Source organism: Crocuta crocuta, unplaced genomic scaffold (assembly GCF_008692635.1).
Source record: "Crocuta crocuta isolate KB4526 unplaced genomic scaffold, BGI_CrCroc_1.0 scaffold64, whole genome shotgun sequence".
NCBI classification, from domain to species: Eukaryota; Metazoa; Chordata; class Mammalia; order Carnivora; family Hyaenidae; genus Crocuta; species Crocuta crocuta.
Window position 1 is genome coordinate 7,199,735 of NW_027530640.1, and position 26,326 is coordinate 7,226,060.

Consider the following 26,326-nt stretch of genomic DNA (forward strand, 5'->3'; position numbering starts at 1 on the left):
TTCTTAGTTCACAAGTTTATTATGAAAAACACTGCAGTGCTCTTGTGCAGTAACATTGCCTTATAGGAGGGGGGAAACAGTTCTGTTCAAAACAACTCACCAGGTTCTGACAATAACAAAGAACGACATGAGGCTGAGATTTGAGAAGGGAAATAAACTGAGTGCAGACAAATCATACAATTAAATTAAACGGTATCCCTGAAAATAAACAAAACGATTTCAAAACTCACAAGTAGAGGGGAGGCCTTGGTACTTATTTTAAAAATGTTCATTAAGCTCCAATGATTGTTTGCTGCTATACTTATCTACAGTCATGCTGAGTAAAGCTATAGCTAAATGGAAGTTAAATTTTATTCACGAGGTGTTAATGTTTACATCTTATTATCTGCAGTCTCTCAGAGAAAGCAAAAGTAACTACAAATAGCGCTATGCCAGAAACTGGTTTCTTGACCAACAATGTCGCTTCAGCATGCAATGAACTGGTTCATTCTAAAGTGGTCACGGCTGTTGATGACAAGAGGCTTTGTATTTTTATATGGCACATCTTTTGGTCCGTGTGAAAACAAGTTTTTTGAATGTTAACTATTCTCTGACACTTTGGAGTTACTGTTGCTCTTCCCATTTCCATTAGGTCAATATATGGTTCATGGCAATACTGTACAAGTTTAAAATTTCATTACAGGAAGTAGTCTGGGGTACGACGAGTAACATGGGGTTCGCCTCTGCGAGGTGCAGGATCAAACTGCAAGCTGAAAAAAAACAAAACATATTTGCTGTTTACATGGCACATATCAAGTGCGCTGACAATCTGAATCAAGAATATTATTCTCTCCACCCTCACAATTTTTTTCCTGTACGATTTCAGCTTGCTTTAATGGAAGAGAACCCTAATTGTCACCTAATGATGCATTTAGTAAGTCTTCTAGTGGCACGCCTCCTTGAAGAGCCAATGCAACTTCCAACAGAATTTTTATGTATCAGAGTTCCTTCTAAGGTTATGTGAAAGGAGGGTTCCAGGAGCTCAATGTACTGTATTTGTAATCTAACCTCAGAATACATTTTATTAACTCCACAATAAAAATGTGTTTAAAAGTTAAAACTCTAATTCACACATCAGGATCTATATAGGACCAATTTTCTGTTGATGTGTTTCAACATATCACAGATCTGTACAAAAGGTAACATTAAGAAGGCCTGGGTGACTCAGTCAGTTAAGCTTCTGACTCCTGGGGTTCAGCTCAGGTCACGATCTCAGTTTGTGGGATCAAACTCCGCATCAGGCTCTACACAGTGTAGAGCCTGCTTGAGAGACTCTCTGCTCCTTCCCCCCATAATAAACATTAAAAAAAAAAAAAGGAAACGTAAAAATCAAATTGGGATCTGAATTAGCATGAGCCCTTCGATTCTTACACCTCCCATTCAAACTATACAGTTTGACTCGACTGTAACAGCAGCCAACTACTCAGGTGTAAATACTTACAAAGAGTATTTTAGAGTATCATCAAGTTCCATGATTGCAGCTTGATTACCACAACGATAACAATAGTTTGGAGCACTGAAAATTGTTACTACATTCCGGTCATGGCACCAGTTATATCCCTGCAAGAAAAGTGATAAAAACCTATTTTACTCCCTTATTTACAATTAAATGTGAGTCAAGAGAGAAAAAAGATCTCCCCTTCCCACAAGGCTTAAAAAATATTAATGTTTTGTTTCTGGGTTCTCTGGCAAAATCATACTTTTATACAAATACTGAAACATTTTTCTATTTCATCTCAATCTGCCCTCCTTACATATACCTGTTAAACACATGAAACAGAACTGAAACCATAAATTGCTACCTTCCCTCCTCTCGCGCTCCCTGAATCTTACTTTCCTACTTTTAAATCCCTAGCACTACTCAGTCAGTAAGACTTTTCCGAAAACATGTCAACTATGAAATTCACTGTGATCAAAAGCATGAGGTTTTAATTCCAGTGTATATCTACTGAAAAGGCTCAGGCAAAACACATGAGAGTTTTCTCATTTATATCACTAACTGACCTAACCCCCTCCAAACAAAAACAAAAACACCCCATCCCTAAATCTACCTCAAGTTTACTTAAAAAACAAATTGGGGGCACGTAGGTGGCTCAATCCATTAAGTGTCAGACTCTTGATTTCGGCTCAGGCCACGATCTCTCAATTCATGAGTTTGAGCACAGAGCCTATTTGGGATCTCTCTCTTCCACTCACTCTCTGCTCCTCCCCTGCTCATGCTCTCTATCAAAATAAGTAAATAAACATAAACAAATACATAAAAAGCATTTCAGGTTTCAGAAAGGAGACATACCTCCATCACCAGCTGGTGAGCTCTGGACACCAATGTGAGGCCGTTGGCATGATTAAATGTTTCAGAAATGTCTTGCCCAAAGGTGTAACCAGCTCCTCGAGGAGATATACCCCAACCACCACGATCATCTGGATCTGACCACAGCAAGTCACACATTGGACCCTAAAAAGCAAGTTTTGTTTTGTCTGTTTATCACAAGGTAAGGTTTAAACTGCCTCTTGCAAAAATGATTTAAGTCATTCATCAGGAGCAGCACCCTACAAAGTTACACTTTTTGAGTGGTATTTGCTTAAAAAAGCTTAAGCTTTGCTTTGCAGTCAACTATGTGTGTCAAGTAAGTAAGAAACTATTTCCAGATGTCTTTAAGAGGTACATCCTATGTCAAAGAGTCCCAAGATCAACAAGCCCTAACTAGTTAACCTTGCTGTAGTATGCAAATTTCAACATCAGGCATTATAGTCCAGTAATTAAGGCAGAAGGCTCTGAAGAAACTACCTAGATTCTAAGACCAGTCCCAAAGGCATTGTTATCTTAGGTTTCTTAATATTAGCTTCTTCTGAAGAATGAGGTCGCTGGTAAGAGTGTTCATACGACATGGGATCATTTTTGGGCATTAAAGTAAAGAATACATAAAGGAAAATAAGTTAGAATAAAATTTTTCCTCTCTCTACCAAATAAAAGTCAATACCTCATGAGGAACTTCTTGTAGGCGATCAAGCGCTCTGATGTGATCCAGTGTATCTATAGATGGTGACAGGCCACCATGGAGACAGAATATCTGAAAAGAATGGTTTATGTTAATCTCACATAGAAGAAAATTTAAACATTCTGCATTCAGGCAGCCCACATCACTTGGTCCTACTGGTGTTTCTGTGCTCTGCCAGAACCAGGCTTTATCTGCAGGGTCAGTCTTTCTTTCAGCCCACTTGCAACTACTGAATACACTCCCTTTCTTCCTGATAAAGCATTGCTACTACACCCAGACTCCAATTCAGTCAGCTCCTCCAAGGAAATATTTCTCTGACCTTACCCTCACCACCGACTATCTTCCTTCTCATAGGATTTTCTGCAATTTCTTCTGTGCACTTCTCTATCTGGATGAGTAAATAGCTAATTACATCTTTAAGACTTGTCCAGAAACAACTTGAGAGGATGGACGGGCTACATCTTCTAACCCTGTGGTCCCATCTTATAGTTCAGTCAGTGCCTGATATAAAGAAGGCACTTCCAAAGTCCAAAAGGGATGGGAGGGTAGAAAAATGACTGGCCCTAAACATTAAGACAGCAGATTCTGGAAAATAATCAGCAACATAACTTTAAGTAAGACCTACATACCTGCCCATCCACCAAGGCAGTGAGAGGAAGATAGTCAAAAAGATCTGTGAAGTATTTCCAAACATTTGCATTTCCATATTTCCTTAAACACTCATCATAGAAACCATATACTTGTGTGATCTGTCTGCTCTCATGATTTCCTCGAAGAATGGTGATGCGTTCACGGTAACGAACCTAAAACAAGAAAACAAAACAATATGAACACCCAGCTCTTTCAAACCAAATGACAATTCAGTACACTTTCTAAAAGAAAATCCAGAGTTCCAATTTTGGTGGTGGAGAAAAAAACACCCCATGCCCCCCTACCACACCAAAATGAAATCCTATTATCTATGGGTATTTGACCATGGAGTCTCAACAAACCCCACCTCAATTAAAGTCAAACCCCTGCTACTACCAACTCTTACACAGAACATAATGATTAGCTGTAACACTCCATCCATGAAATTTCAGTCTAAAATTAGATCCTTTTGGTAAATTTAGTTATACAATAACCACCACAATCATTTTAGAACCTTTCCACCAGTCCAAAACTATCCGCCATGAGCTGTCCAACTCCTACTCCCAGCAACGACTGATCTACCTTTGTCTTTTGAGATCTGCTTTTTGTAGAAATTTCTTATGAATGGAATAATAGTTTTTTGTGTGTCTGGCTTCATACACTCAGCAGAATATTTCTGAGGCTCATCTGTATATAAATTAGTGGATTATTCTGTTTCTTTTATTGCTGCACACTATTCCCTTGTATGGCTATTATACCACATTTTGCTTTATTTATAGGATGAACACTTGGATAATTTAGTTTTTGAGTATTATGAAAATGTTGCTTTGATCATCTTGAATTAAGCTTTCGTACAAAGTTACAATCTACTTGGAGCACCTGGGTGGCTTATTTGGTTGAGCATCCGACTGGGTTTTGGCTCAGGTCATGATCTCATGGTTTGTGGGTTCAAGCCCCACACTGGGCTCTGTACTGACAGTGTGGAGCCTGCTTGGGATTCATCCTCTCTCTCACAAAATAAATAAACTTAAAAAGATTACGACTTTAATTTACATTTCCATGATTAATGATTTTGAACATCTTTTCTTGTGCTTTTTGACGATTTGTTTATCTTCTTGGATGAAATATCTATTTGAGTATTTTGTCCCGTTTTGTCTTATTGAATTATAATACATTTTTATGATATGAACTGCTACAAATTTTTTCTTACTGACGTCTTGTGAAAAACAAAAACTCTTAATTTTGATGAAGTCCAATTTAACAATTTTTTTTAATGGACTATGCTTTTTGTATCCTATCTTGGAAACCACTGCCTAATCCAGGGTTACAAATATTTTGTTTTATTTTAGAAGCTTCAAAGCTTTAGCTCTTAAATTTAGGTTCTGATTTTGATTCATTTGTACAGTGTGAGGGATCTAAGTCCATTCTCTTTGCACGTGGATGGATATTCAACTGTCCCAGCATCACTTGCTGAAGTTTCTCTCCTCTGACCCCCCATATTACTGTGCAAGGGCTGCCATAACAATGCACGACAAATGGGCAGCTTAAACAACAGAAAGTTATTTCCTCACAGTTCTGGAGGCTGGAAGTTCAAATCAAAGTGTGATTAGGGTTAGTTTCTTCTGAAGGCCTGTCTACTTGGCTAATAAATGGTCATTTTCTCCACGTCTGATCATCTTCACTTTCTATCTGTGTCCTAATGTCTTCTTACATGGACACTAGTCAGATCGAACTAGGGCTCACCCAACTGATCTCACTTTCCTTAAATTACCTTGTTAAAGGTCTTATCACCAAATACAGTCACATTCTGAGGTACTGGGGCTTAAGTCTTCAATGTATAAAAGGGGCTGGAGGAAGGGTATGCAGCACAATGTAGTCTGATAACCTTCAAATATGAATTCTTTTTTTAAATTAATTAATTTGAGAGAGAGAGAGAGAGAGAGAAAGCATGAGTGGGAGAGGGGCAAAAAAGGAGGGGGTGAGAGAGAATCCCAACCAGGCTCCACACTGGGAGTGTAGGGCCCAATGTGGGACTCAAACTCAGGAATTGAGCTGAAGTCAGACACTGAACTCACTGAGCCATCCAGGTGCTCCTCAAATATGAATTCTTAACGGCAGCATATTCATTCCTCCTGAGCACTAAGATTCATCCTGGGCTTTAAGAACAGCTTAGTATGCATTTGTTTTCATAGTATCTAGAGTCACCACAGAAACTTTTAATCCAACTGCTTCATTTTACAGATGTGGAAAAATGTTTTGTAGCACGTTACATCATTCAGACCAGTAGCTTCATGAACACATACATTAACTGCCTATAATTCAGCTCTTGCCGAAACTACATTTTACCACTTCCCAAATATTAGAAGTATCTGGCAGTCATTTTATCATTGTCAATGTTTTTTGCCCTTATTTATTTAAACCCAAGTTAGTTAGCATGTATCTTTTTCAGGAGAATTTAGCAGTTCATCATTTACATATAATACCCAATGCTCATTCAAACAAGTATCCGTCTTAATGCCCATCACCCATTTAACCCATCCTTCGACCCACCTCCCCTCCAGCAGCCCTTGGTTTGTTCTCTGTATTTAAAAGTCTCCTACAGTTTGCCTCCCTCTTTGTTTTTATCTTAAGTTTTCCTTCCCTTACCCTATGTTCATCTGTTCTGTTAAATTCCACATGAGTGAAATGATGTATCTTTCTTTCATGTAGCATAATACATTCTAGTTCCCAATGTGAATATTCTTTAATAGAATCTCTCCTAAAAGAAAAGTCATACTTTCTAGGGAAAGAAGCCTGCCATTCTATAAGTTATCGACCACCCTGTTGCACTTTCAGATCTTTGTACACTTGGCAAAGCTAGAATTAGTATAAGCAACGTGCTTTAATTATCATTTCTATTGTTCTAGATTGCCAAGTTTTTATGGCTGCTAAATATTCCACTGAGATAAATCATAATTTAGATATTCACTTTTGTTGGCTTTTTAGATCTTTGGTATTAATAATGCCACCATTAAGGTTTTCAAGCAAATGAAGCTCTTTTCCTCTTGAATTTCTTCTTCAGTAAAAGTCTATGGGATTACTGTGTCAAAATATGTAAACATTCTGACATTTAATATACTCTATTTCAAACGCATACAGAAAGGTAATTATATTACCTCTCCATATCCCAATTTACTAAAATTATGTTTCTATTTGACCAGCCCTCTAACTTTTTTCAAATAACCTGCAAGAGAATAACCTTCTCATTTTTATTCAGAATGAAGACAGACCTATGATTTATAAGGCCCAAACCTGAATACCTGCATTCCTAAATAGAGTTTTATTCTAAAACTGAATATTCAAAGAAAATCACAAATCACTTAGGAAAAAAAGAACATTCAAGACTGTCTCATCCAGTACAAAATGTCCAAACAAAATTGAAATTACCTTAAGAGCTACAAGCAGAGTAACTGTTTCAACTGAATAATATCCTCTGTCAACATAATCTCCCATAAACAAGTAGTTTGTATCTGGTGATTTGCCACCAATTCTAAACAGTTCCATGAGATCATGAAATTGCCCATGCACATCTCCACAGACGGTGACTGGACATCGAACCTCTTGCACGTTGGATTCTTTTGTCAGGATTTCTTTAGCCTACAGATGGAGAAAAAATAAACAAATACATTTGGTATGACACAATGTTAACAAAGATCAAAGATATGTTACTTACACTTAATTTAGCATTAAGGGGCAGACTCAGAAGATGAAACTGTGGGCACCGATAATCTCATTAACATAAAAGGGCAAGATATGGCCAGATTCCATATATTAGCTATCTCATTCCTGATACTTAGAAAAAACATGTATCAAGATGCACAGTTCTATTCTTGCCATCACTATTAGTTTTTATGCCTAGCAGTTACCAACTAATTTAAATGCTAAATAGATTATTATTAGCAGCCATATTAATGAAAATGGAACAAGACATTCAGGTACCTAGTTCCTCAGCTTTAACGTCAAATTATAATATGCTGGCGCTCCAGGATTCCAGGCTATGAGGAGAGGTTTCTAATTACTGCTTGACTTTTTTTTTTTTTTTTTTTTTTGGAAACATGAACATTTGCCTGTATTTTTATACTCTTTATACCAAAATACAAACTTTTCGTTTTACAATTATAACTATTCAATATGCATGGTTTTTATAAAGTTGTTTGGTAGAATATGCATTCCCCCATGTAATCACAAATTCAAACATTACTATTAAGGGTAACATAACATTCCACTCAACAGAAATCCTATCACTCATTCAACACACATTTATTATATTCCCAAAACTAAAGTGCATTGGGAGACAATCATCCATTCATTTGCTCAATGATCTGAGTGATACTATGTGCTAGGCCCTGTCCTAGCCTTTGGGGGCATAGTGTGCAAGGTAGGTCACTGGGGGCAGGGGACCACAAACAAGCAAACAAGTAACAAAGTACTGGCTGTGTTAAGTGGTGAAATAAACAGAAAGGGTAAATGATGGATAACAAACAACACAACAAACAAGACGGCCTGTAAAAGCACACTGGAGCAGGAGAGGCAGACAATAAAATGATCAGGTCAACTGCTAAGTCATGCTCAAGTAAGGAGCAGTGCTTCAGGATCACAAACACTGGAAAGCTAGGAAAACTGCCCGAGGTCCAAGGAACTGGCAGGAATTAAAGGGAATAGGAAAGCTGACTTGGAAAATATCAGCCATACCAACTTCTTGCTGTCCTATACCATGCTCAAGAAATGTTAAAGAATTGAAGTTGGTAGTCTTTCATTTTGTACTTAATAAAAGGAAATCTAGAAGGAAAAAAAAGAAAGGCATAGGAGTAGGAAATGGAACAAGGTCCAAAACAGACAAGATGCAATCATGTGTAGAAATACTCAGGAAAAGGTTAACATGCTGAAGCATACCACGCAAGAGTAGAGAAGAGGGAAAACTGGGGTAGGTGTAGGGTGACCAAATTATGCTAGTTTTATCACTCAAAGTCTGGCATCGCAAGAAATGCCTCAGTTGTGCTCAGGTAAACCGTGAAAGGTGGTCATCCCAGGTACGAAATGTAGAGGGGAAATGGGGTATGGACATGGACTGAAAACAAGTCTAATTCAAGTAGTCTTAGAACAAAGATTCACTATCAGAAAACTTGATGAGTGTATTTATGATTTCAGAGGTAGGGCTATACACATGTGGAGATCTGAGACAGAGGAGAGCTTAAAAACCACTAGTACTCAGCGACCAATCCACCACAAGTCTGGTCTAGTCTCCCTCCAAAACGTATCTCAAATCAATCTGCTTGTATTTATTTATTTATTTTTTTGGCCACTACCCTGGTCCAAGCCACCATAACCTCACCTGGATTTCTGTGCTAGCCTCCATACTGAACTCCCTGCTTCCATGCTTCCTGCCTCTAATCTATCTTCCATGCAACTGTCCAAGTTAAGAGTTTAAGTTTTTTTTAATCTTTATTTTTTTGAGAGAGAGAGAGACAGAGTGTGAATGGGAAAGAGCAAGGAGAGGGAGACATAGAATCTGATGCAGGCTCTAGGCTCTGAGCTGTCAGCATAGAGCCTGATGCAGGGCTTGAACTCATGAACTGTGAGATCATGACCTTAACTGAAGTCAGAAGCCCAATCAACTGAGCCACCCAAACACCCCTAAAAGTTAAGAGTTTAAAATGTTCACTAGATTCCTTTAATTTACCACCGTGTACACAGCACCTTGCTAGAACAACGTCTGAGGTGTAAAAGACACTTAACTGTTTTTTGTTTTTTTTAATAAATCAAGAACTTAAACTGGGGTAACTAAAGAGGTCATTTTCAGGGAAAGCCATGGATGTCTGTCAGGATAACATCAGAAGTGCATGCCTAGAAATTGGTACCAAGTTCTCTGAAGAATGAAGAAATAATAGGTAGTAAGGAAAGGTGCTTGGGTATTTAGGTAGAAAACAGAAACCTGAAAAACAGGGAATTTTATCCCAGAGGATGGCAGCATCCATCCATCTACCTGGGAAAGTTATTAGAGAAATATAGGACTTCCTGAGAAAAGCCAGATTTCAGTTAAGCCAAGAAAGTAAAAGAAATTTATTCTGAGAATGGGTTTCAAGTATTTACTTCAGACACTCAACATGCAATGAGTATTTTCTTCTCTGTACAGCTAGCACTATGAACGGTGTTCCAGAATGTACAGTGGGAAGCTGGGTCAGGGAAAAGCAACACACTAGAACACGAAGGTGAAGTTACCATGGACAACTGCTACTAATGTAATTGTTCATTACACTTTGAGTGACAACCAAGGGTAACAAGGACTAGTTTTAAGGCACTGGTATGCAGCCTTAGCCACACATTAAAAATCACTTGAGGGGCATCTGGATGGCTCACTGGGTTAAGCATCCAACTCTAGATTGCAGCTGAGGTCATGATCTCAGTTCATGAGATCAAGACCCACACTGGATTCTGTACTGACAGCAAAGAGCCTGCTTAGGATACACTCGCTCTGTCCTTCCTCTCTCTCTCCCCACAGCTAGCACTCTCTCTCAAAATAAACAAACTTGAAAAAAAATCACTTGAGAGGGGGAGCCTGGGTGGGCTCAGTCTGTCTGTTAAACATCCGACTTCAGCTCAGGTCATGATCCTGTGGTTGAGTTTGAGCTCTGTGTTGGGCTCTGTGCTGACAGCTCAGAGCCTGGAGGCTGCTTCGGATTCTGTCTCCCTATCTCTCTGCTTCTCCCCCAACTCTCACTCTCTCAAAATAAACAAACATTAAAAAAAATTTACTTGAGAAGCTCTTTGAAAAAAAAAAAAAATTCCAGATGCCAAGGCTACTCCTCTCTCAAGTAAGCCAGAATCTTTGCAAGTCGGATCCAAGCATCAATAATTTTTTTTAGTCTCCCCTTCTCACTCTACTCCAGTGCTTTCTTAGGTACAGCAAAGCTCAAGAACACTTATTTTCAAGTTTTCAAACATTTGGGGAACCGATTTCAAGAAAATGACCAACCACTGACATCCAAAAATTAATCATTAACTTGATCTAACATTTTATTTTTATTTAAAAAAATTTTTAAATGTTTATTTTTTAGAGAGGGTGAGCGGGAGGCGGCAGACACAGAATCTAAAGCAGGCTCTAGGCCAGGGCTCGAACTCATGAACCACGAGATCATGACCTAAGCCGAAATGGGATGCTCAACAGACTGAGGCACCCAGGCGCCCCTAACATTTTAAAACTTAGAACAAACTTCCACTATATCTCAAAAAAATGATATTTCTTAAGAAACAGATATAATCCATTTTGCTAGGGTAATTCCAATCTCCCATGATTTATTATTACTAAAAGGCAGAATTTCACTAGGCATATTCTTATGAGTAAGTCTGTTTGGGATTAATACCATGTCCAATGTTTTTAGCACCTGGCACATAGTAATGAAAATAGCTGTGAATGAAATGATAGGTCCTACTTCAAAGAAATTTGCAAGTTACTCAGAGGTTTTAAAAGGATAATGACATAATAAACAGATGGTCAGAACCATACAAATCTTACAATTCTATGAGAAGTTAAATTCCAAAATACATCTCTTAACACTTGCTAACCTGAAAGGTTATTCCCTACATGGAAGATAAAAAGTTGCCACTCATGACTGCCTCAAGTCCTTATAACAACGTACTCAAAATTTCCATTCAAATCCTAAAATGACATTTATTTATTTTTAAACATTTTTTTACATTTATTTATTTTTGAGAGACAGAGCATGAGCAGGGGAGGAACAGAATCTGTTCTGAGAGAGAGGGAGACACAGAATCTGAAGCAGGCTCCAGGCTCCGAGGTGTCAGCACAGAGCCTAATGCGGGGCTTGAACTTGTGAACCATGAGATCATGACCTGAGCCGAAGTTGAATGCCCAATCAACTGAGCCACCCAGGGGCCCCCTAAAATGACATTTAAACTTAAATGCTATTTGCTCCTTTTATCTCAATGTCAGCAAATCACAATCATAAACACTGTACCTTTAATTTTACTTTTAAAACTGTGAAACTTATAGTGACAATCTTTGGAAAAAATATTTTGGAGCAAATAAAACTAAATGTTCCCTCTAGGGTGCTTGGGGAGCTCAGCTGGTTGAGCTTCTGACTCTTGCTTTCAGCTCAAGTCACCACCCTGGGGTCAAGGGAGTGAGGGAGCACCCCCTCCCCGCCCCACCATGGAGCCTGCTTAAGATTCTCCCTCCCTTGCACGTGCCCCCTCTAAAAATAAATAAACAAACAAGAAAATAAAATTTAAAGACCCAAAAGCCAAAGAAACGTTAAATGTCCTGTTTGACCACTCTCCACAATCCCATTCCCCTTGGGCAAAGTAATCACCAACAGTAGTATCCTGATGAACATCCTTTCAAAACGTCATTTACAAGTTTTACATACATATTATATGCCTACAAAAACATACTCATTTTCCTTTGCATTTTTAAACTAGGAAGAGTATGGGGCGCCTGGGTGGCTCAGTCAGTTAAAGCATCCAACTTTGCCTCAGGTTATGATCTCACAGTTTGTGGGTTCAGGCCACAGTTTGTGGGTTTGCATCAGGCTCTGTGCCAACAGATCAGAGCCTGGAACCTGCTTCAGATTCTGTATCTCCCCCCACCCCCCCGTCCCTCCCCCAGTTGCACTCTGTCTCTCTCAAAAAATAAACATTGAAAAAAAAAAAAAAGCATTATTCAGCAGTCTGCTTTTGTCTCCAACAATCTATCTTGGAGATCACTATTCATATATAGAGACCTGGTTAATTTCTCACGATAGATGGAGAGTATTCCCTGAGAAATTATAATAATGGGGGGACAGGCGGAACAAGTAGGGGAAAGCAATATATATCCTAGTATTTGCTCCCTGGGATACATCTACACTTTAACCTGGAAGATCATGAAGTGAACCTATTAACATATCTAACAACTAGCTTCTCTTTAAGTTGATGTTACCAAATTATCCTCTAAAAGGGAAAGGACACCCTATTTATTAAGTGAACATTTTAAACTTCTAAATCTGGGAAAATCAAACTCCTTCTTCCTACCACATTTCAGACTAGAGCAATTATAATTAAATCCTGGAGAAAAGAGTATTATGTATCAGATGTTATCAAGCCAACTATTAAGTATGTTTTAACAACAAAAATTCAAGCTTACAAAGAATTTAAGTATGCTTTTTTTCCCCACCTCAGAGATGGTAACTACGCCAAAATACACTATCACCAGAACAAAAAAGGTTGGAGGTGGTTCTCACTGAAGATTATTTTACAGTCAGGAAAAACTAATCACAGAAAAAGAAAGTCTGAGAAGCTGTGCTATCACATGGAGTCAGGCCTTTCAAGCTTCAGAAGCAGGTAACTGAACCCCTCCCTATAAGGTCAACTAATGGGGCCTCTAATGAGTCACCTTTAGAACCTGCAGGCCTTTACCAACCATCAGGTTTTTTTTTTTCTTTTCTCCCTCTCTCTCTCTCTTTTTTAAACCAACTATTAGTTTCTGGGGTAGCTACACAACTTTAACTCTCTAGCTTATACTCAAGGTAAATGAGAGAACCAGATTTTCAAAGCAACTGAATTAACATTAGAGATGTTTATACTTTTAGTAACTACCTTTTCACTTTCTGATATTTTGATTCCTATAATTTAAAGACTCATATCACCTGAATTAGGCACAGAAACAAAGCAAAAGACACACACCCCAAACTTTTTTTGCTTCCCCAAAACACTTTTCCAGGTCACCTGGGAGGCTCAGTCAGTTATGCGTCCGACTTCAGCTCACGTCATGAACTCGCGGTCTATGGGTTCGAGCCCCACGTTGGGCTCTGTGCTGACAGCTCGGAGCCTGGAGCCGGTTTCAGATTCTGTGTCCCCCCCCACCCCCGCTGCCCGTCCCCCTGTCTCTCAAAAATAAATAAACGTTAAAAAAATTTTTTTCAATTAAAAAACAAAAAACAAAAACACATTTCCAAACCTTCCAGGATCTCAGCTGATAAACATTTAAAAGAAAATTAAAGTTTTTAAAAATAGTTTAGCACCATATTGATTTTTTAATTTATGGAATCCTACTGAAATTCAGTCAAACGGCAAAGACTGACATCAGTGAAATCAAGGAAAAAAGATGTGATATAAAACTTCCTCGGGCACTTGTTGGGATGAGCACTGGGTGTTATATGGAAACCAACTTGACAATAAACTATTTAAGGGAAAAAAAAAACTTCCTAGAACGGGATGCCTCGGTGGCTCAGTCCGTTAAAGCCTCTGACTCTTGATTTTGGCTCAGGTCATGATCTCCTGGTCCGTGTTGACAGCAGAGTCTACTGCGGATCCCACAGAAAGGGATTCTCTCTCCTCCTCTCCCTGCCTTTCCCACTAGAGCAGGCCTACTTTCTTTCTCAAAATAAATAAGCCTTAAAAAAACAAAACAAAACAAAACAAACCTTCCAAGTACAAGGTTAAAACTGGAATAGGATAGTCCAGTAATAAGAGCTTAACTATGAAAAGTTAAAATGTTCTACTGTCCTAAAATTAAAAGAATCTGGAGATTCACTTGAAGAAAACAAATCTTTAGGGGCATTACTTTATTATCAATGTCCTCCCTGTACTGAGTTCCAGATTCAGAAATCTTAAAAGCTAATTTTTCAACTTACTATAAAAACAATCTGGTTTCTTGGCATACGAGCTATCCCTAACCACCATAACAACATGAAATTACCAAAACAAACAAACAAAAAACCCCAACAATTTTAAATAAGAAATACTGTCTTTTAAAAAAAATGCTTATTTATTATTTTGAGAGTGAGATCAAGTGCACAAGTGGGGGAGGAAGGAGAGAGAATCCTGAGCAGGCTCCGCACTGCCAGGCACAAGCCTTACACAGGGCTTGATCCCACAAACCAGACCATGACCTGAAATAAAATCAAGAGTTGGGACACTCAACTGACTGAACCATCCAGGTCCGCCAAAGTAAATTTAAATTAGACTCCACAAATCATCCAAGTCAGGATATTTCAAGGAAGACACGTAAAAGGGAAAAAAGTAAACCAGGAACCAACAAAAGATCTACCAATCATTTATATATTAATTTCCTTAAGAGCATACAACAGCAGTTTAATTTCTACTTAACATGTACTGTAGAAAAAGCCACGGACTATATTCATTCATTTTTATTATTATACCAAGCAAACATTTAAAATGCAAAATGATTACAACTATGTAAAAATTCTTTATATGCGAACACCAGAGAACATTAAAATGTTAATAGATTGTGGCAGTCTTAATCCTACCACACCAACAACTACTCATAAAGACTTCATTTTTCAAATTGGCTAATATCTCAATTTGTGTCCTTAAGTTCATATTTATGGGGTGGCTGGGTGGCTCAGTCAGTTGAGCGTCTGACTTCAGCTCACGTCATGATCTCACAGTCCCTGAGTCTGAACCTGGCATCAGGCTCTGTGCCGACAGCTTGGAGCCTACAGCCTGCTTTGGATTCTGTGTGTGTGTGTCTACCTCTCTCTGCTCCTCCCCTGCTCATACTCTGTCTCTCTCTCTCTCAAAAATAAAAACATTAAAAAAATTTTTTAAGTTCATATTCACGAACCCAACGTCCTATAGCATTATAGCAATCATTTTAAACAGCTGTATAATTGGGCACCTGGGTGGCTCAGTCGGTTAAGCATCCATCTTCGGCTCAGGTCATGATCTCACGGTTCATTGGTTCGAGCCTGGCGTTGGGCTCTGTGCTGACAGCTAGAGCCTGTCTTTGGATTCTGTATTTCCCTCTCTCTCTGACCCTCCCCTGCTCTCTCTCAAAAATAATAATAAAACATTTAAAAAATAAAAAAACCAAACAGCTGTATAATATCCTCCCAAACAGATCCATACATGTATTATTTATTTATTTCCTTTCAGGAAATTTCAAATGTGGAACTACAGAGTTAAACATATGAACATTTTTTGGTTACATAATTACTAAATAAGTTCGGTTATGCCCAACTTGTATGCAATAATAAATGGAAGAATGCACCTATTCCCATCTACTTAAAATATAAAATGTTACCTTCTGATTTAACTGGTACTTTTCATTTTGGAATTCAAACTTTTTATTCCATGTTTACTTATTATCAGTTATTTCTCCTCTTACCCAGACTGTTCACACAAATTCTCTGAAATATCTATTGATAGAGAGCTAGATAATGTTCTTAGATATTTTTCTATTAAAAACATGGTTATTAATTCAAATGTTCATTGAAGCTCTACTTCACATAAATTAAACATTCAATACTTCAATCATAGTTGAGTATACCTTCTACCGATACAGTCATAAAGACACAAGAGAAGCAAAGCTGAAAAAAATGCAATAATTAATTTCTGAATTTTACTTTTTAGTTTCAAAATTAAAAACCTCTGAAGGCTTTCAATTTTTATTTCTTTTTAATGTTTATTTTAACTTTTAAAAATATTTTTATGGTTTATTTATTTTTGAGACAGAGAGAGAGAGACAGAGAGAGAGAGAGAGAGACAGAGCTTGAGTGGGGGAGGGGCAGAGAGAGAGGGAGACACAGAATTTGAAACAGGCTCTAGGCTCTTAGCTGCCCACACAGAACCTGATGTGGTGGAGCTTGAACCACAAGCCATAAGATCATGACCTGGGCTGAAGTCAGACCCTTAACCGACTGAGCCACCTAGGTGCCCCAAATGTATGTTTATTTTGAGAGAGAAAGAATGGGGGAGGGGCAGAGGGAAAGGGAGAATCTCAAGCAGGCTCTATGTCCAGCACAGGGAGCTCAATGCAGGATTCAATTTTACAACAGTGAGATCATGTCCTGAGCTAGTATCAAGAGTGGACACTTTGGGAGCCTGGGTGGCTCAGTCAGTTAAGCGCCTGACTTCGGCTCAGGTCACGGTCTCCCAGTTTGTGAGTTCAAGCCCTGTGTTTGACTTTGTTCAGACAGCTCAGAGCCTGGAGCCTGCCTGGGATTTTGGGTCTCCCACCCCTCCCCCTTCCTCACCTTTGTGTGCACAAGCCTGTGCGCTCTCTCTCTCTCAAAAATAAACAAACATTAAAAAAACAGACTCTTAAACAAGAGCAATCCAGACACCCTCTTTGAAGGCTTTTAAGACAAGTAAATTTGCAAGAAAAAATAATTTTTTTCAATACTGTAAGAGAATTTTATTTTGTTTCATACTGCTTTTAGGAAAGATAAACCGGTTTCCCTGATGTTCACAAATGCAAAAAAAATTAAGGCTCATGACAAACTAATATACGGACAGATTTTTATTTTGGTGTGATACTTAATGCAGGACATACTACTAGCTGTGGAAGCAAAAAAGTCTTGAGTTAATTACCATAATGTTTCTTCATATTACTTGTCTTTTGTTTCATTATTCCAAAGAGATGCCTCTAGTTTATGAAAACATTTTGGTCTTCTGTATGATTATACTGTATATATGCTATCAGTGTGATTATACTAAAAAAGTACAATACCCCTCCATTAATGTTCTAGAAACCAGTAGTTACTATTTGGTTTTAAGGCTTAGGATTTAACCAAAAGAAAAAGGTCAGGGATGAGGGATAATTCTAAGATTATATTAAAAGAAAATACTACATAGGTTGATGTTTTCCCATCTCTGACAAATAATCATCTGTATCTCTGTCCCTTTGCAACATACGGCCCAGGTCTTTACTAACCAACCTACACATGTGCACGAATTAAACATTCCCAATCATTCCTGGAAAGGGGAAAAATATATACAACCTACTAAACAGAGACATGTTGGCATATATGTAGTTGTTTAAAATTTTTCATCACAACAATTCATCATGAACAACATTCAACCACTCTGGGCTCCCTCCTCTGTACCAGGTGACTTGGCCTAAAGTCTTTAAGGTTCCTTCCATCCCTAAAATTTTACTAAAGCTAATTCTTTACCTTTTTCATTAAGTCAGAGCCACCCAAAAGAAAGAGGTAGTGGGCAATACTGCCAGTTGACAAGCAATGGGTGGCAAGGAAATAAAATTCACTTGCTCACTATTAGCAAAAACATTCTAAAACCTTTCCTTTCTATAGAATTTACTACAAACTCAACCTCCTGACTAATGGGAAACTCTACTATTAGAGCAATGAACATCCATAAAATAATGCTATTTAGACAAAGCTAAACAATGAAAATAATGTACACAATGGAAGCTTAATAAATTTTGACTGATTTCCAAAATCACTGTCCCATAATAGCATCACTGACAGCCAGTCTTGTGAATTACACTTTGTGTATAACTCTAGCTAAGTAAATGAACCATTTCCCAGGAGCACTCTAGAAAAAGGTTTTCAATCTTCCTTCAGGCCCCTTAACATCAGCCATACTCCCATCTGTAGTAACTAAATGACTAAAGCAGAGGTGAGGACATGGGAGTACCAGAATGACTGGCCAACTGGTCAAGTACAGTTTAGAAAATACTCAGATTCATTTTTATTTGAGAGAGAGTACAGCCATGAGTGGGGGAGGAGGTGACAAGGAGGAGGGGGAAGTGGGGGAAGAGAGATAGAGAGACAGAGAGAGAGAGAGAGAATGAACGAGTATCTTAAGCAGGCTCCATGCTCAGCAAGGAATCTGTGGAGGAGCTTGATCCCACAAACGTGGGATAATGACCTGAGCCAAAAGCAGGAGTCAGACACTCAACCGACTGAAACACCAAGGGGCCCGGAAAATACCCAGATTCACATACACACATCTCTGTCACTGCCCTGTTCATCCATTCTTTTTTTTTAATGTTTTACTTATTTCTGAGAAAGAGAGACAGCGTGAGCAGGGGAGGGTCAGAGAGAGAGGGACACACAGAATCTGAAACAGGCTCCAGGCTCTGAGCTGTCAGCACAGAGCCCGCCGAGGAGCTTGAACCCACGAACCATGATATCATGACCCGAGACGAAGTCGGATGCTCAACCGACTGAGCCACCCAGGCGCCCCTTTTATTTTTTTTTTTAATGTTTTGCCCTGTTCATCCATTCTAAACACTACGACAATACATAAGTAGGCGACAGTAACTTTGTAATGCTAAGAAATGAGGCAGTTAATTCCAGACTGCTCTTTACAATTCTTTCAAAACCCATCCCCCAGCCATTTACTGGCAGCCAGATCTTTTTCTACTTGAGCCTCCTCTACCACCTCTGCTCCAGAAGCTGAAAGAAAAGCTATTTCAAACAACACAAACAGGGGCGCCTGGGTGGCTCAGTTGGTTAAGTGTCCAACTTCGGCTCAGGTCATGACCTTGCAGTCTGTAGGTTCGAGCCCCATGTCAGGCTCTGTGCTGACAGCTCACAGCCTGAAGTCTGCTTCAGATTCCTGTCTCCCTCAACCTCTAACCCTCTCCTACTCGTGCTCGGTCTCTCTCCCCCTAAGAAATGAATAAACATTTAGAAAATTTTAAACACAAAATCTTTCCCCTTAATAGTTCTAGTCCATTTCATATCTTACTTGTGTAGGAGTGCAGGTTGAAGGTTTTTTCAGACATGGATGGTAATGATAAATAAGTGAAGAAAAAAGGAAATAAGAGATGAGATTGGTCAAAAAAGAGGAATAAAAAGGGATTCTCTGTCACAGCTAACTTTTCCTCCCTTCTCAGTACCTTCAAGACAGACCCTTCCCCAATCAAAAAGAATGAAATCTTCCCATTTGCACCTACGTGGATAGAACTAGACGATATTATGCTCAGTGAAATTAGTCAGAGAAAGACAAATATCATATGACTTCACTCATATGAGAACTTTAAGATACAAAACAGATGAACATAAGGGAAGGGAAACAAAAAGAATATAAAAACAGGGAGGGGGACAAAAACATAAGAGACGCTTAAATATGGAGAACAATAGAGAGTTACTGGAGGGGATGTGGGAGGGGGGATGGGCTAAACTGGTAAGGGGCATTAAGGAGTCTACTCCTGAAATCATTGTTGCACTTTATGCTAACTTAGATGTAAATTTAAAAAATTAAAAAAGAATTTTTTTAATCAAAAAAGACCCTTCCCCTACCATTATCTCAACTCAAATCTGTCTCCTGGTTTTCTCGCACATCTCCTCCAAACTAAACAAATACTCCACGAATAACTGACAAACAACTTACAACACCACCAGCAATATCTGCTGCCATAAAAAGTGGGGGTGGGGGTGGTGGAGGGACACCTGACCCGTGTTACAATTATTACCCATACACTCCTCCAGTGCCTATCATTCTTTCTACAGCATGTGGTTCACCTGCCAGTATTTGTAGAGAGAACACTTGGCTCTGACAGAGAAAATAAAAGGGGAGTCGGGGGACTTCTGTGTCTGACTAGTAGGACTGTTCACCATTTCAATGTTTCCTCAGTAAGTCCAAAACCAAATGCTTTACTGCTTCAGGACTGGGAGATCACGAAACACACAGGCACAAATAGGTCTGACTGTGGAAGCTATGACAAAAAGGCATTTGACAAGCCATATTGAACAATATAAAGGTCACTTATGCTTTCCTGGAATATTTGAGATTTCACCTTCTAGATCATGATTTGCACTGAGGATACACAGAAAATGGGCTAGTGTTTTCTTCTCCAATATTATGTAAGGGGCAAATACAGTTAGGCACATTCAAAACTGAAGAATAAGGACTGTTTCCTCCTCCAGGACGAAGTGAGACAATAGTGTGTGAAATGAATTGGAAGCCTTCAAGCAATAAGAATAAATACAATGTTTTATTTTACAAAGCTGGTGATTCTGCAATTCAGTTTGGCCCCAATTCACCTGGATCTTTCATTATTAACACTTCCCAAGAAAAGAGGGAGGGAGGCTGTGAAGCAAGACTAGAGCCTAGGCACAGAATCCCTAAGCCCATGCAATCTCACTTTAGCCCGTGAAGTCAAGTCACTGTACCCTGTTGAGTCTCTAATTTCTATCTATAAGTGAAGAAAGATCTCATGAACCTAAGAGAACTGTATATGTGAAAATACAATGAAAATAATGTTCTGCCATCATGCTTTCCCCCATTTGTTCTCAATATTCAAATTACTTTTATGAAAATGAGCCAAACAACCGTTTAAATTAAGCACACATACAGACTCAAAAAAATGTATTGCCCGTTTCATTAGAAATTTAACCCTGATCAAACATTTTGCAGCTTATCCAGTTTAGAAGAGTTTAATTTTTCCCACACTCTTGTAACAAATGTGAAGCCTTAATAACTGCATTTTATTTATAGTGTTTGCAGAGCAATGGAAAACAGCATACCTAGGTAAAGAACTCCTTTGGGGAAGGAAAAAAAACTGGCTATCACACAACATTCTCCACAAGTTTGGTAAGACCTGACAGCACAAAGCCAAAAATCATACCTAAATTAAACCACTGCTGAAGCCACATAATAAAAGAGTGTTTACTGTAGTTAATGCAAAAGCAAGTTGATACTATTTACTTCTTCCAGTCTGTAAATGGAAACATACCAGTCCAGTTCTACAAATGTAGTAATGTTACTGACTATAGAAGTGTACTTAAGACAACACTGCATTCACTCACCAGAAATTTTTCAACAATCAACTAAAATTATGATCCCCACAATGACAAAAGTATACTTCACAATCATCTTGGCTTTGATATAAGCCTTAATCACATCATGGGAGGAAAAAAACCCTTACCGAGTCAACTGCATAAAAACCATACTCACCTTTGTCTAATTAATACACACCTCGAGTCTCTGCATTTTGAACATTCACTGTTAATTGCTGATGGGATACCATAATAATGGTCTCTGAATTTTTTAATCACCATAACCTCTAATGTATACTTCTCTCTTTACCATTTAAATATTTCATTCAGATCAGGCATGTTCAGGAAGATAGAAGGAAGGCTTTTAAATAAGTTTTCCTTCTTATAATGAGAGAAATGATCAACTACTAACAAGTACCTATCTCCAACAAGATTTTTTCTTTAAAAGGAAATAAAAAGACTACTGTTATAGTAATGTAAAAATGTTTCCCTCAAGACTTTCAAAATATGTAGCTTCCAACTAGATGTGCTTTGGCTATTCAATTAATAATGAAAAGAGAACTTATGTTTTTAACTTTTCTAGTACACAAGATATAGTACAAAAGATATTTTCAAGTCATGCATCCAAACTCTTTTCATATACCTAAAAAGCTGCCTTCAAATTAATATAGGTTGCAAAATGAATATACTTCCAGAAGTTAAAATACTTACAAGTTAAAAAGAGCATTAAGACTGCATAACATTCACCTTTAAAGGATCCATTTCTTGGAAACCTAACTTCGAATATCATTTCCATCTTTTTGACTATCTTAAGAACAAATATCTGGCCACAGTGGTTAACCAGTGAGGATATAAGTATAAACTGTTTAATCCTTACCATATTTTAGTTTTACAAATATGTGGAGAACAATCAACATTTTCCAGATTATCAAGCTTTAGATACCCAACCTTAGCATCCAGTATTCTCTCCCACAGTGTCTAACACAAATCCTCTACTTCCTAGGTTCATCCACTACTGTTTTTCAAATAGATTCACGCTCCTTGAGAGTAAGCATGATTATACTTCATTACTTTGCATTCCTTTCATAAAGGTTAGCTATCTTGGATAGTCAATAGATGTTTGATATTTAAACACAATGTATGCATTAAAAGTGGATTATATAATCTATTAGAAGGGTCCCTGGAACATCTAAGTCTTTAAGTTCACAGACAGAAAAGAAAATGTAGACTAAGTGGTTGTCCCAAGGTCAGTCACAATTACTCTGTGGCAGAAAGATAATTACTGTCCAGGTCTAACTTGAAGTCCAGTGGTCTTCCAATTACATCATTACCTCTCTTCTAATGTTTTCTACACCAATGACTAGTCATCTAGCTGACTGCTGACTCAAAGTCTTTATATGAAGTACTGATCTCTAAAAGTCATTGAAATCATCACTTACAGCACCTAGAAATTAAGACCAGACAACATACATTGTTTCAGAAGCCTATTTCTTAAACCCTTACTGCAAATGCCATTCTCATTTGATGAAAGAAAATGAAGGGTAAAGGAGGAAGAAAAGACTCAATACATTGCTAACAGCAAAATTCAGCTCCAACAGATCACGTGGCACCTCATCAACTAGTTAAATTGTTCAGGCTTAGGATAAATAAATCTGAATTTGACTCATTTAAATTGCAACTATTCACAGAATTTCTGAAAAAGCCTGCTTTTAGAAGCATATACAACAAACTCATGAACCTAATTTTCCCATCAAACCACAAACGAGTCAGCATAACTGCTCTCTAATAATTCTCCATACTAACACAAAATGAGAATATGATATTCTGCAATTCTGTACTAGAACGAAATACTGCAAAGTTAATTTTGACAAGAGTTAAGCTATTTAGAGTAGGGATAAGTATTTTCTATACACTAGAAAACTGACTTCTAAGACTTCAAAAATGCAACACAGCCAATAGCTAAATAGACTGTTTATCCAACTCCTAGGGAAAAACAAAACGGACTTCAGGTAATTTAAAATGGACTTATTAAAGCAACTATAGCATTACATTTTCGACTTCTGAAAAATATTTAAACACTAAGCACAATGTCTGGGACACAATAAAAGCTCATCTACAGCTACCATCGTTATTACTACCACTTAAAGCCACAAAAATATCAACAAGTAACTTTTCAAAGAGCCAGGATACAAAATTTGCTGGTTTAAATGTACGCTGTTCATTTTAAAAATAGATGGCAAAATGCCAAATACGTTCAGCTTACAGAAGAGTTTCACATTTACCCATTTTGAATCAGCATAGAAGTCATAGATTAAATTGACACTTGGATTTCAATCCCAAAGCTCCTTATGTAGTATGACTCACCAAATTCTCCATTTCTTCCAACTATGAAAAAGAAGTTGTACTCCTCCCTCCATCTACCCCCACGACCTTTGCAGAAATTAAAGACATATTTTTAAATTCTTATAACACATTTTTAAGTCTCTGTCAAGATTGCTCAGTGAGTTTAACACAAACCACCGAGAACAGTACTAACGCTGTGTGACCTTTAGACAGGTCTTGGTATGTAACCTACGAGCTTGCCTTTGGGGGATCCTCTGGACAGCTTTGGACCGAAGGAAGAATCAGGCCCGAGTACAAGTAAAAGCCTCGGACCCACCTCACAGTAGTCACAGGCCTCTTTCCCAGACCTTAGGACTCAAGTCCTCATACACCCATCTCAAAACCGTCCCCGACCCTAACATTACAGGGTCTCTGCTCCCTCAGCCACCTCTCCCGGCACCAAAGCTGGAGGCTCGCAAGCCCTGGAGTCGGGTGAACGGCGCCATTTTAGGCGGCGGTGGCGGAGACAACCAATCCCTGCGCGGGAGGCAGGGGGCGCCGGGTCGCCCGNGCCCGGGCCGACGGCCTCCGCCATGTTGCACCCTCCTCACAGCCACCTCCTTCTCGGTGGGCTCGGCCCGCGGCGGCTCCCGCAACCGGAGAGAAGCTCACCTTCTCGCAGAGGCTCTTGACCTGGGACTCGGACAGCTGCTTGCACTCATTCAGCTGCTCGATCCACTGGTCCAGCTCCTTGGTGAACACCTTCTCGTCCATGATGCCACCCGCCCGAACCGGCTGCCGCTCCGCGCTACTCCCGCGCCGCCGCCCGCACACGGGCCACACGCACACGCCGCCGCCGGCTCCCGGGGTACTTGTGTGGCTACTGGAGGCTCCTCGGCGCTAGCGCGAACCCCGCGGGCTCTCCCTGTAGTACCCGGCCGCCGGCCGCTGCCCTCCTCCGCTCGATCTAGTGCCGGAGCTCGGCTCTCTGTAATGGCGGCCACCGGCGTGGTGACATCACGCGCGGCNCTGCAGAGCCAACCCTGGTCCGCCGCCAGATCGTAGTCGGGGGGCGGGAACCGGGGGCCACGGCGCAGGCGCAGCGTAGCGGGCTGGTAACAGGCACCTTCGCTTTTAGGGCGTGGTGGTCCAGAAAGGAGGGGGGCTGGGGAAGGGAAGACCGAATCCGAGCAAGCGCGGTGCCTGCAGCAGGGAACTGGGCTAATTCCACAGCACAGCGTCCTGCGCGGCGCGCGCGCCGACTTGGCGCAGGCGCAGTCTCGGGGGTGGGAGGTTGGGGAGGACCTACGAGCCCGAGCCTTTTCCCTAAGGTGAGACCGCTCGGCGCTTCACTCGGCGTTTGCACCCGGATTAAAGAAACTAGAATTGTGACCCCACGGTGCGCTGGATTTGTATGGGATTCCTAAATCTTTGAGGGCGGGAACGGGTGCTAAGTGGTAGCCTGGAGTGGCCACCTCCGCCTCTAGGCGCGGCAGGCACCTTGTAATTAGGTCACTCGTGGGCGGAGGAGGGTGTGTCTGCCCTGGGAGCGCGGCGCAGTGCACCTGACTCCTCCGGCACACACCTGTCTTCACGCCTAGATGCCTGTCGGCCGCGATGCCTGCGGCCGAGCCTTGGGCTTTTCTCCAGGCTTAGGACCGCGCGCCTGCTTCCACACGCCTCGCACAACCTCGCCATTTGTCGCCTTCCGCCCCAGGTGTGCTCCTTTATCTGACTTAGGTTCCTCCGGGGAATGAGGAGGAGCCCCTCTACCTCCCCACCCATGCCCTCTCTGGCCTGACGGTATTAGAAGCGGCTACAATCCGCCCTTTGAAGAAAGCTCGGATACCTAAGTATCGGACCTTGGTCTGGCTATGAATCTCTTTGAGGTTTGCGAGATGTTATTACATCCCATTATCTCTGCATTCACGAAATATTTGGCTCCGTAGAGCATCAATTGTGTGCTGGATCCCACCCTTAGGAGACAGAGGGGTCAACCAAATAGACAAGGTATCCTGTCCTGGTCGAAGCTTGTATTCTCCCAGTAGTTTAGGAATAGATGTAAGAGATATTATGATGTCCCCAGGATCTGAGAGATACAAACTTTCCAAAGGACATTTAACCTTAAAGTGCGAGGCAAGAGCTGAACCTAGCCACCTGTCTTCTAGATTTCCTACCCCGCAATAGCAGTTTACCCTGCCGAATCCAAGCGCTCACTCTGCAGCTCTGAGGGCATCGTCCCAACCAATAAGCTGAAGAAGGCTCTAGAGGCCTGGATGAGTTAATGTTGGGACTGAAAATTCACCTTCATCCAAGACAACCTGCTTAGTGAGGTTGACTGGCTTGGCCTTCCCAGGCTGAAAACGGCAATTCTGCTTTTCTTCATTCCTTCCGGCAGCGTTCCCAGAGGAAAGCCTTTCAGCTCTCTGCCCCTGAAAGCTTATACTTAATTTACCAGATCGGGGGAAAAGAAAAAAGCTCTTTTAGCTCAAATTCTATGTTTTACAGTTAACATCCCCCAATAATAGAGGAGTAGGAGTTAAGACCATGGAGAACGTATAAGGAAAAAAATGATCACTTAGTGCTGATGACTATAAAGCTGTGCCCAGCGTGCTGTTGTCTTATTCTTCACTGGTGCCCTGCACCTGTGTGAGAACTGGTCCTGTCTTACAGGGTAAGAAACAGACAACCAGTCAGGAAAGAGAAGGGACTTACCCAAGGTAGTAATCAGGATTTGAAACTTTATACTCCCAAGTGCAAGGCCTCCACCACACACACATACACACACACGCCTGACCTCTAAGA

At 40.0% G+C, this 26,326-nt stretch overlaps 1 protein-coding gene across 1 annotated transcript; it reads right to left on the reverse strand.

The window, feature by feature from the left end:
* PPP2CA (protein phosphatase 2 catalytic subunit alpha) lies at positions 1-24,539 on the reverse strand. The gene is made up of 7 exons (XM_077768640.1): positions 24,194-24,539; positions 7,095-7,304; positions 3,668-3,841; positions 3,021-3,110; positions 2,333-2,494; positions 1,481-1,599; positions 1-749 (listed from the first exon to the last, which is right to left on the reverse strand). The coding sequence occupies exons 1-7, from the start codon at positions 24,293-24,295 to the stop codon at positions 677-679; spliced, it is 930 nt and encodes a 309-aa protein (XP_077624766.1). The 5' UTR covers positions 24,296-24,539; the 3' UTR covers positions 1-676.
* Between the last annotated feature and the right edge of the window lie 1,787 nt (positions 24,540-26,326).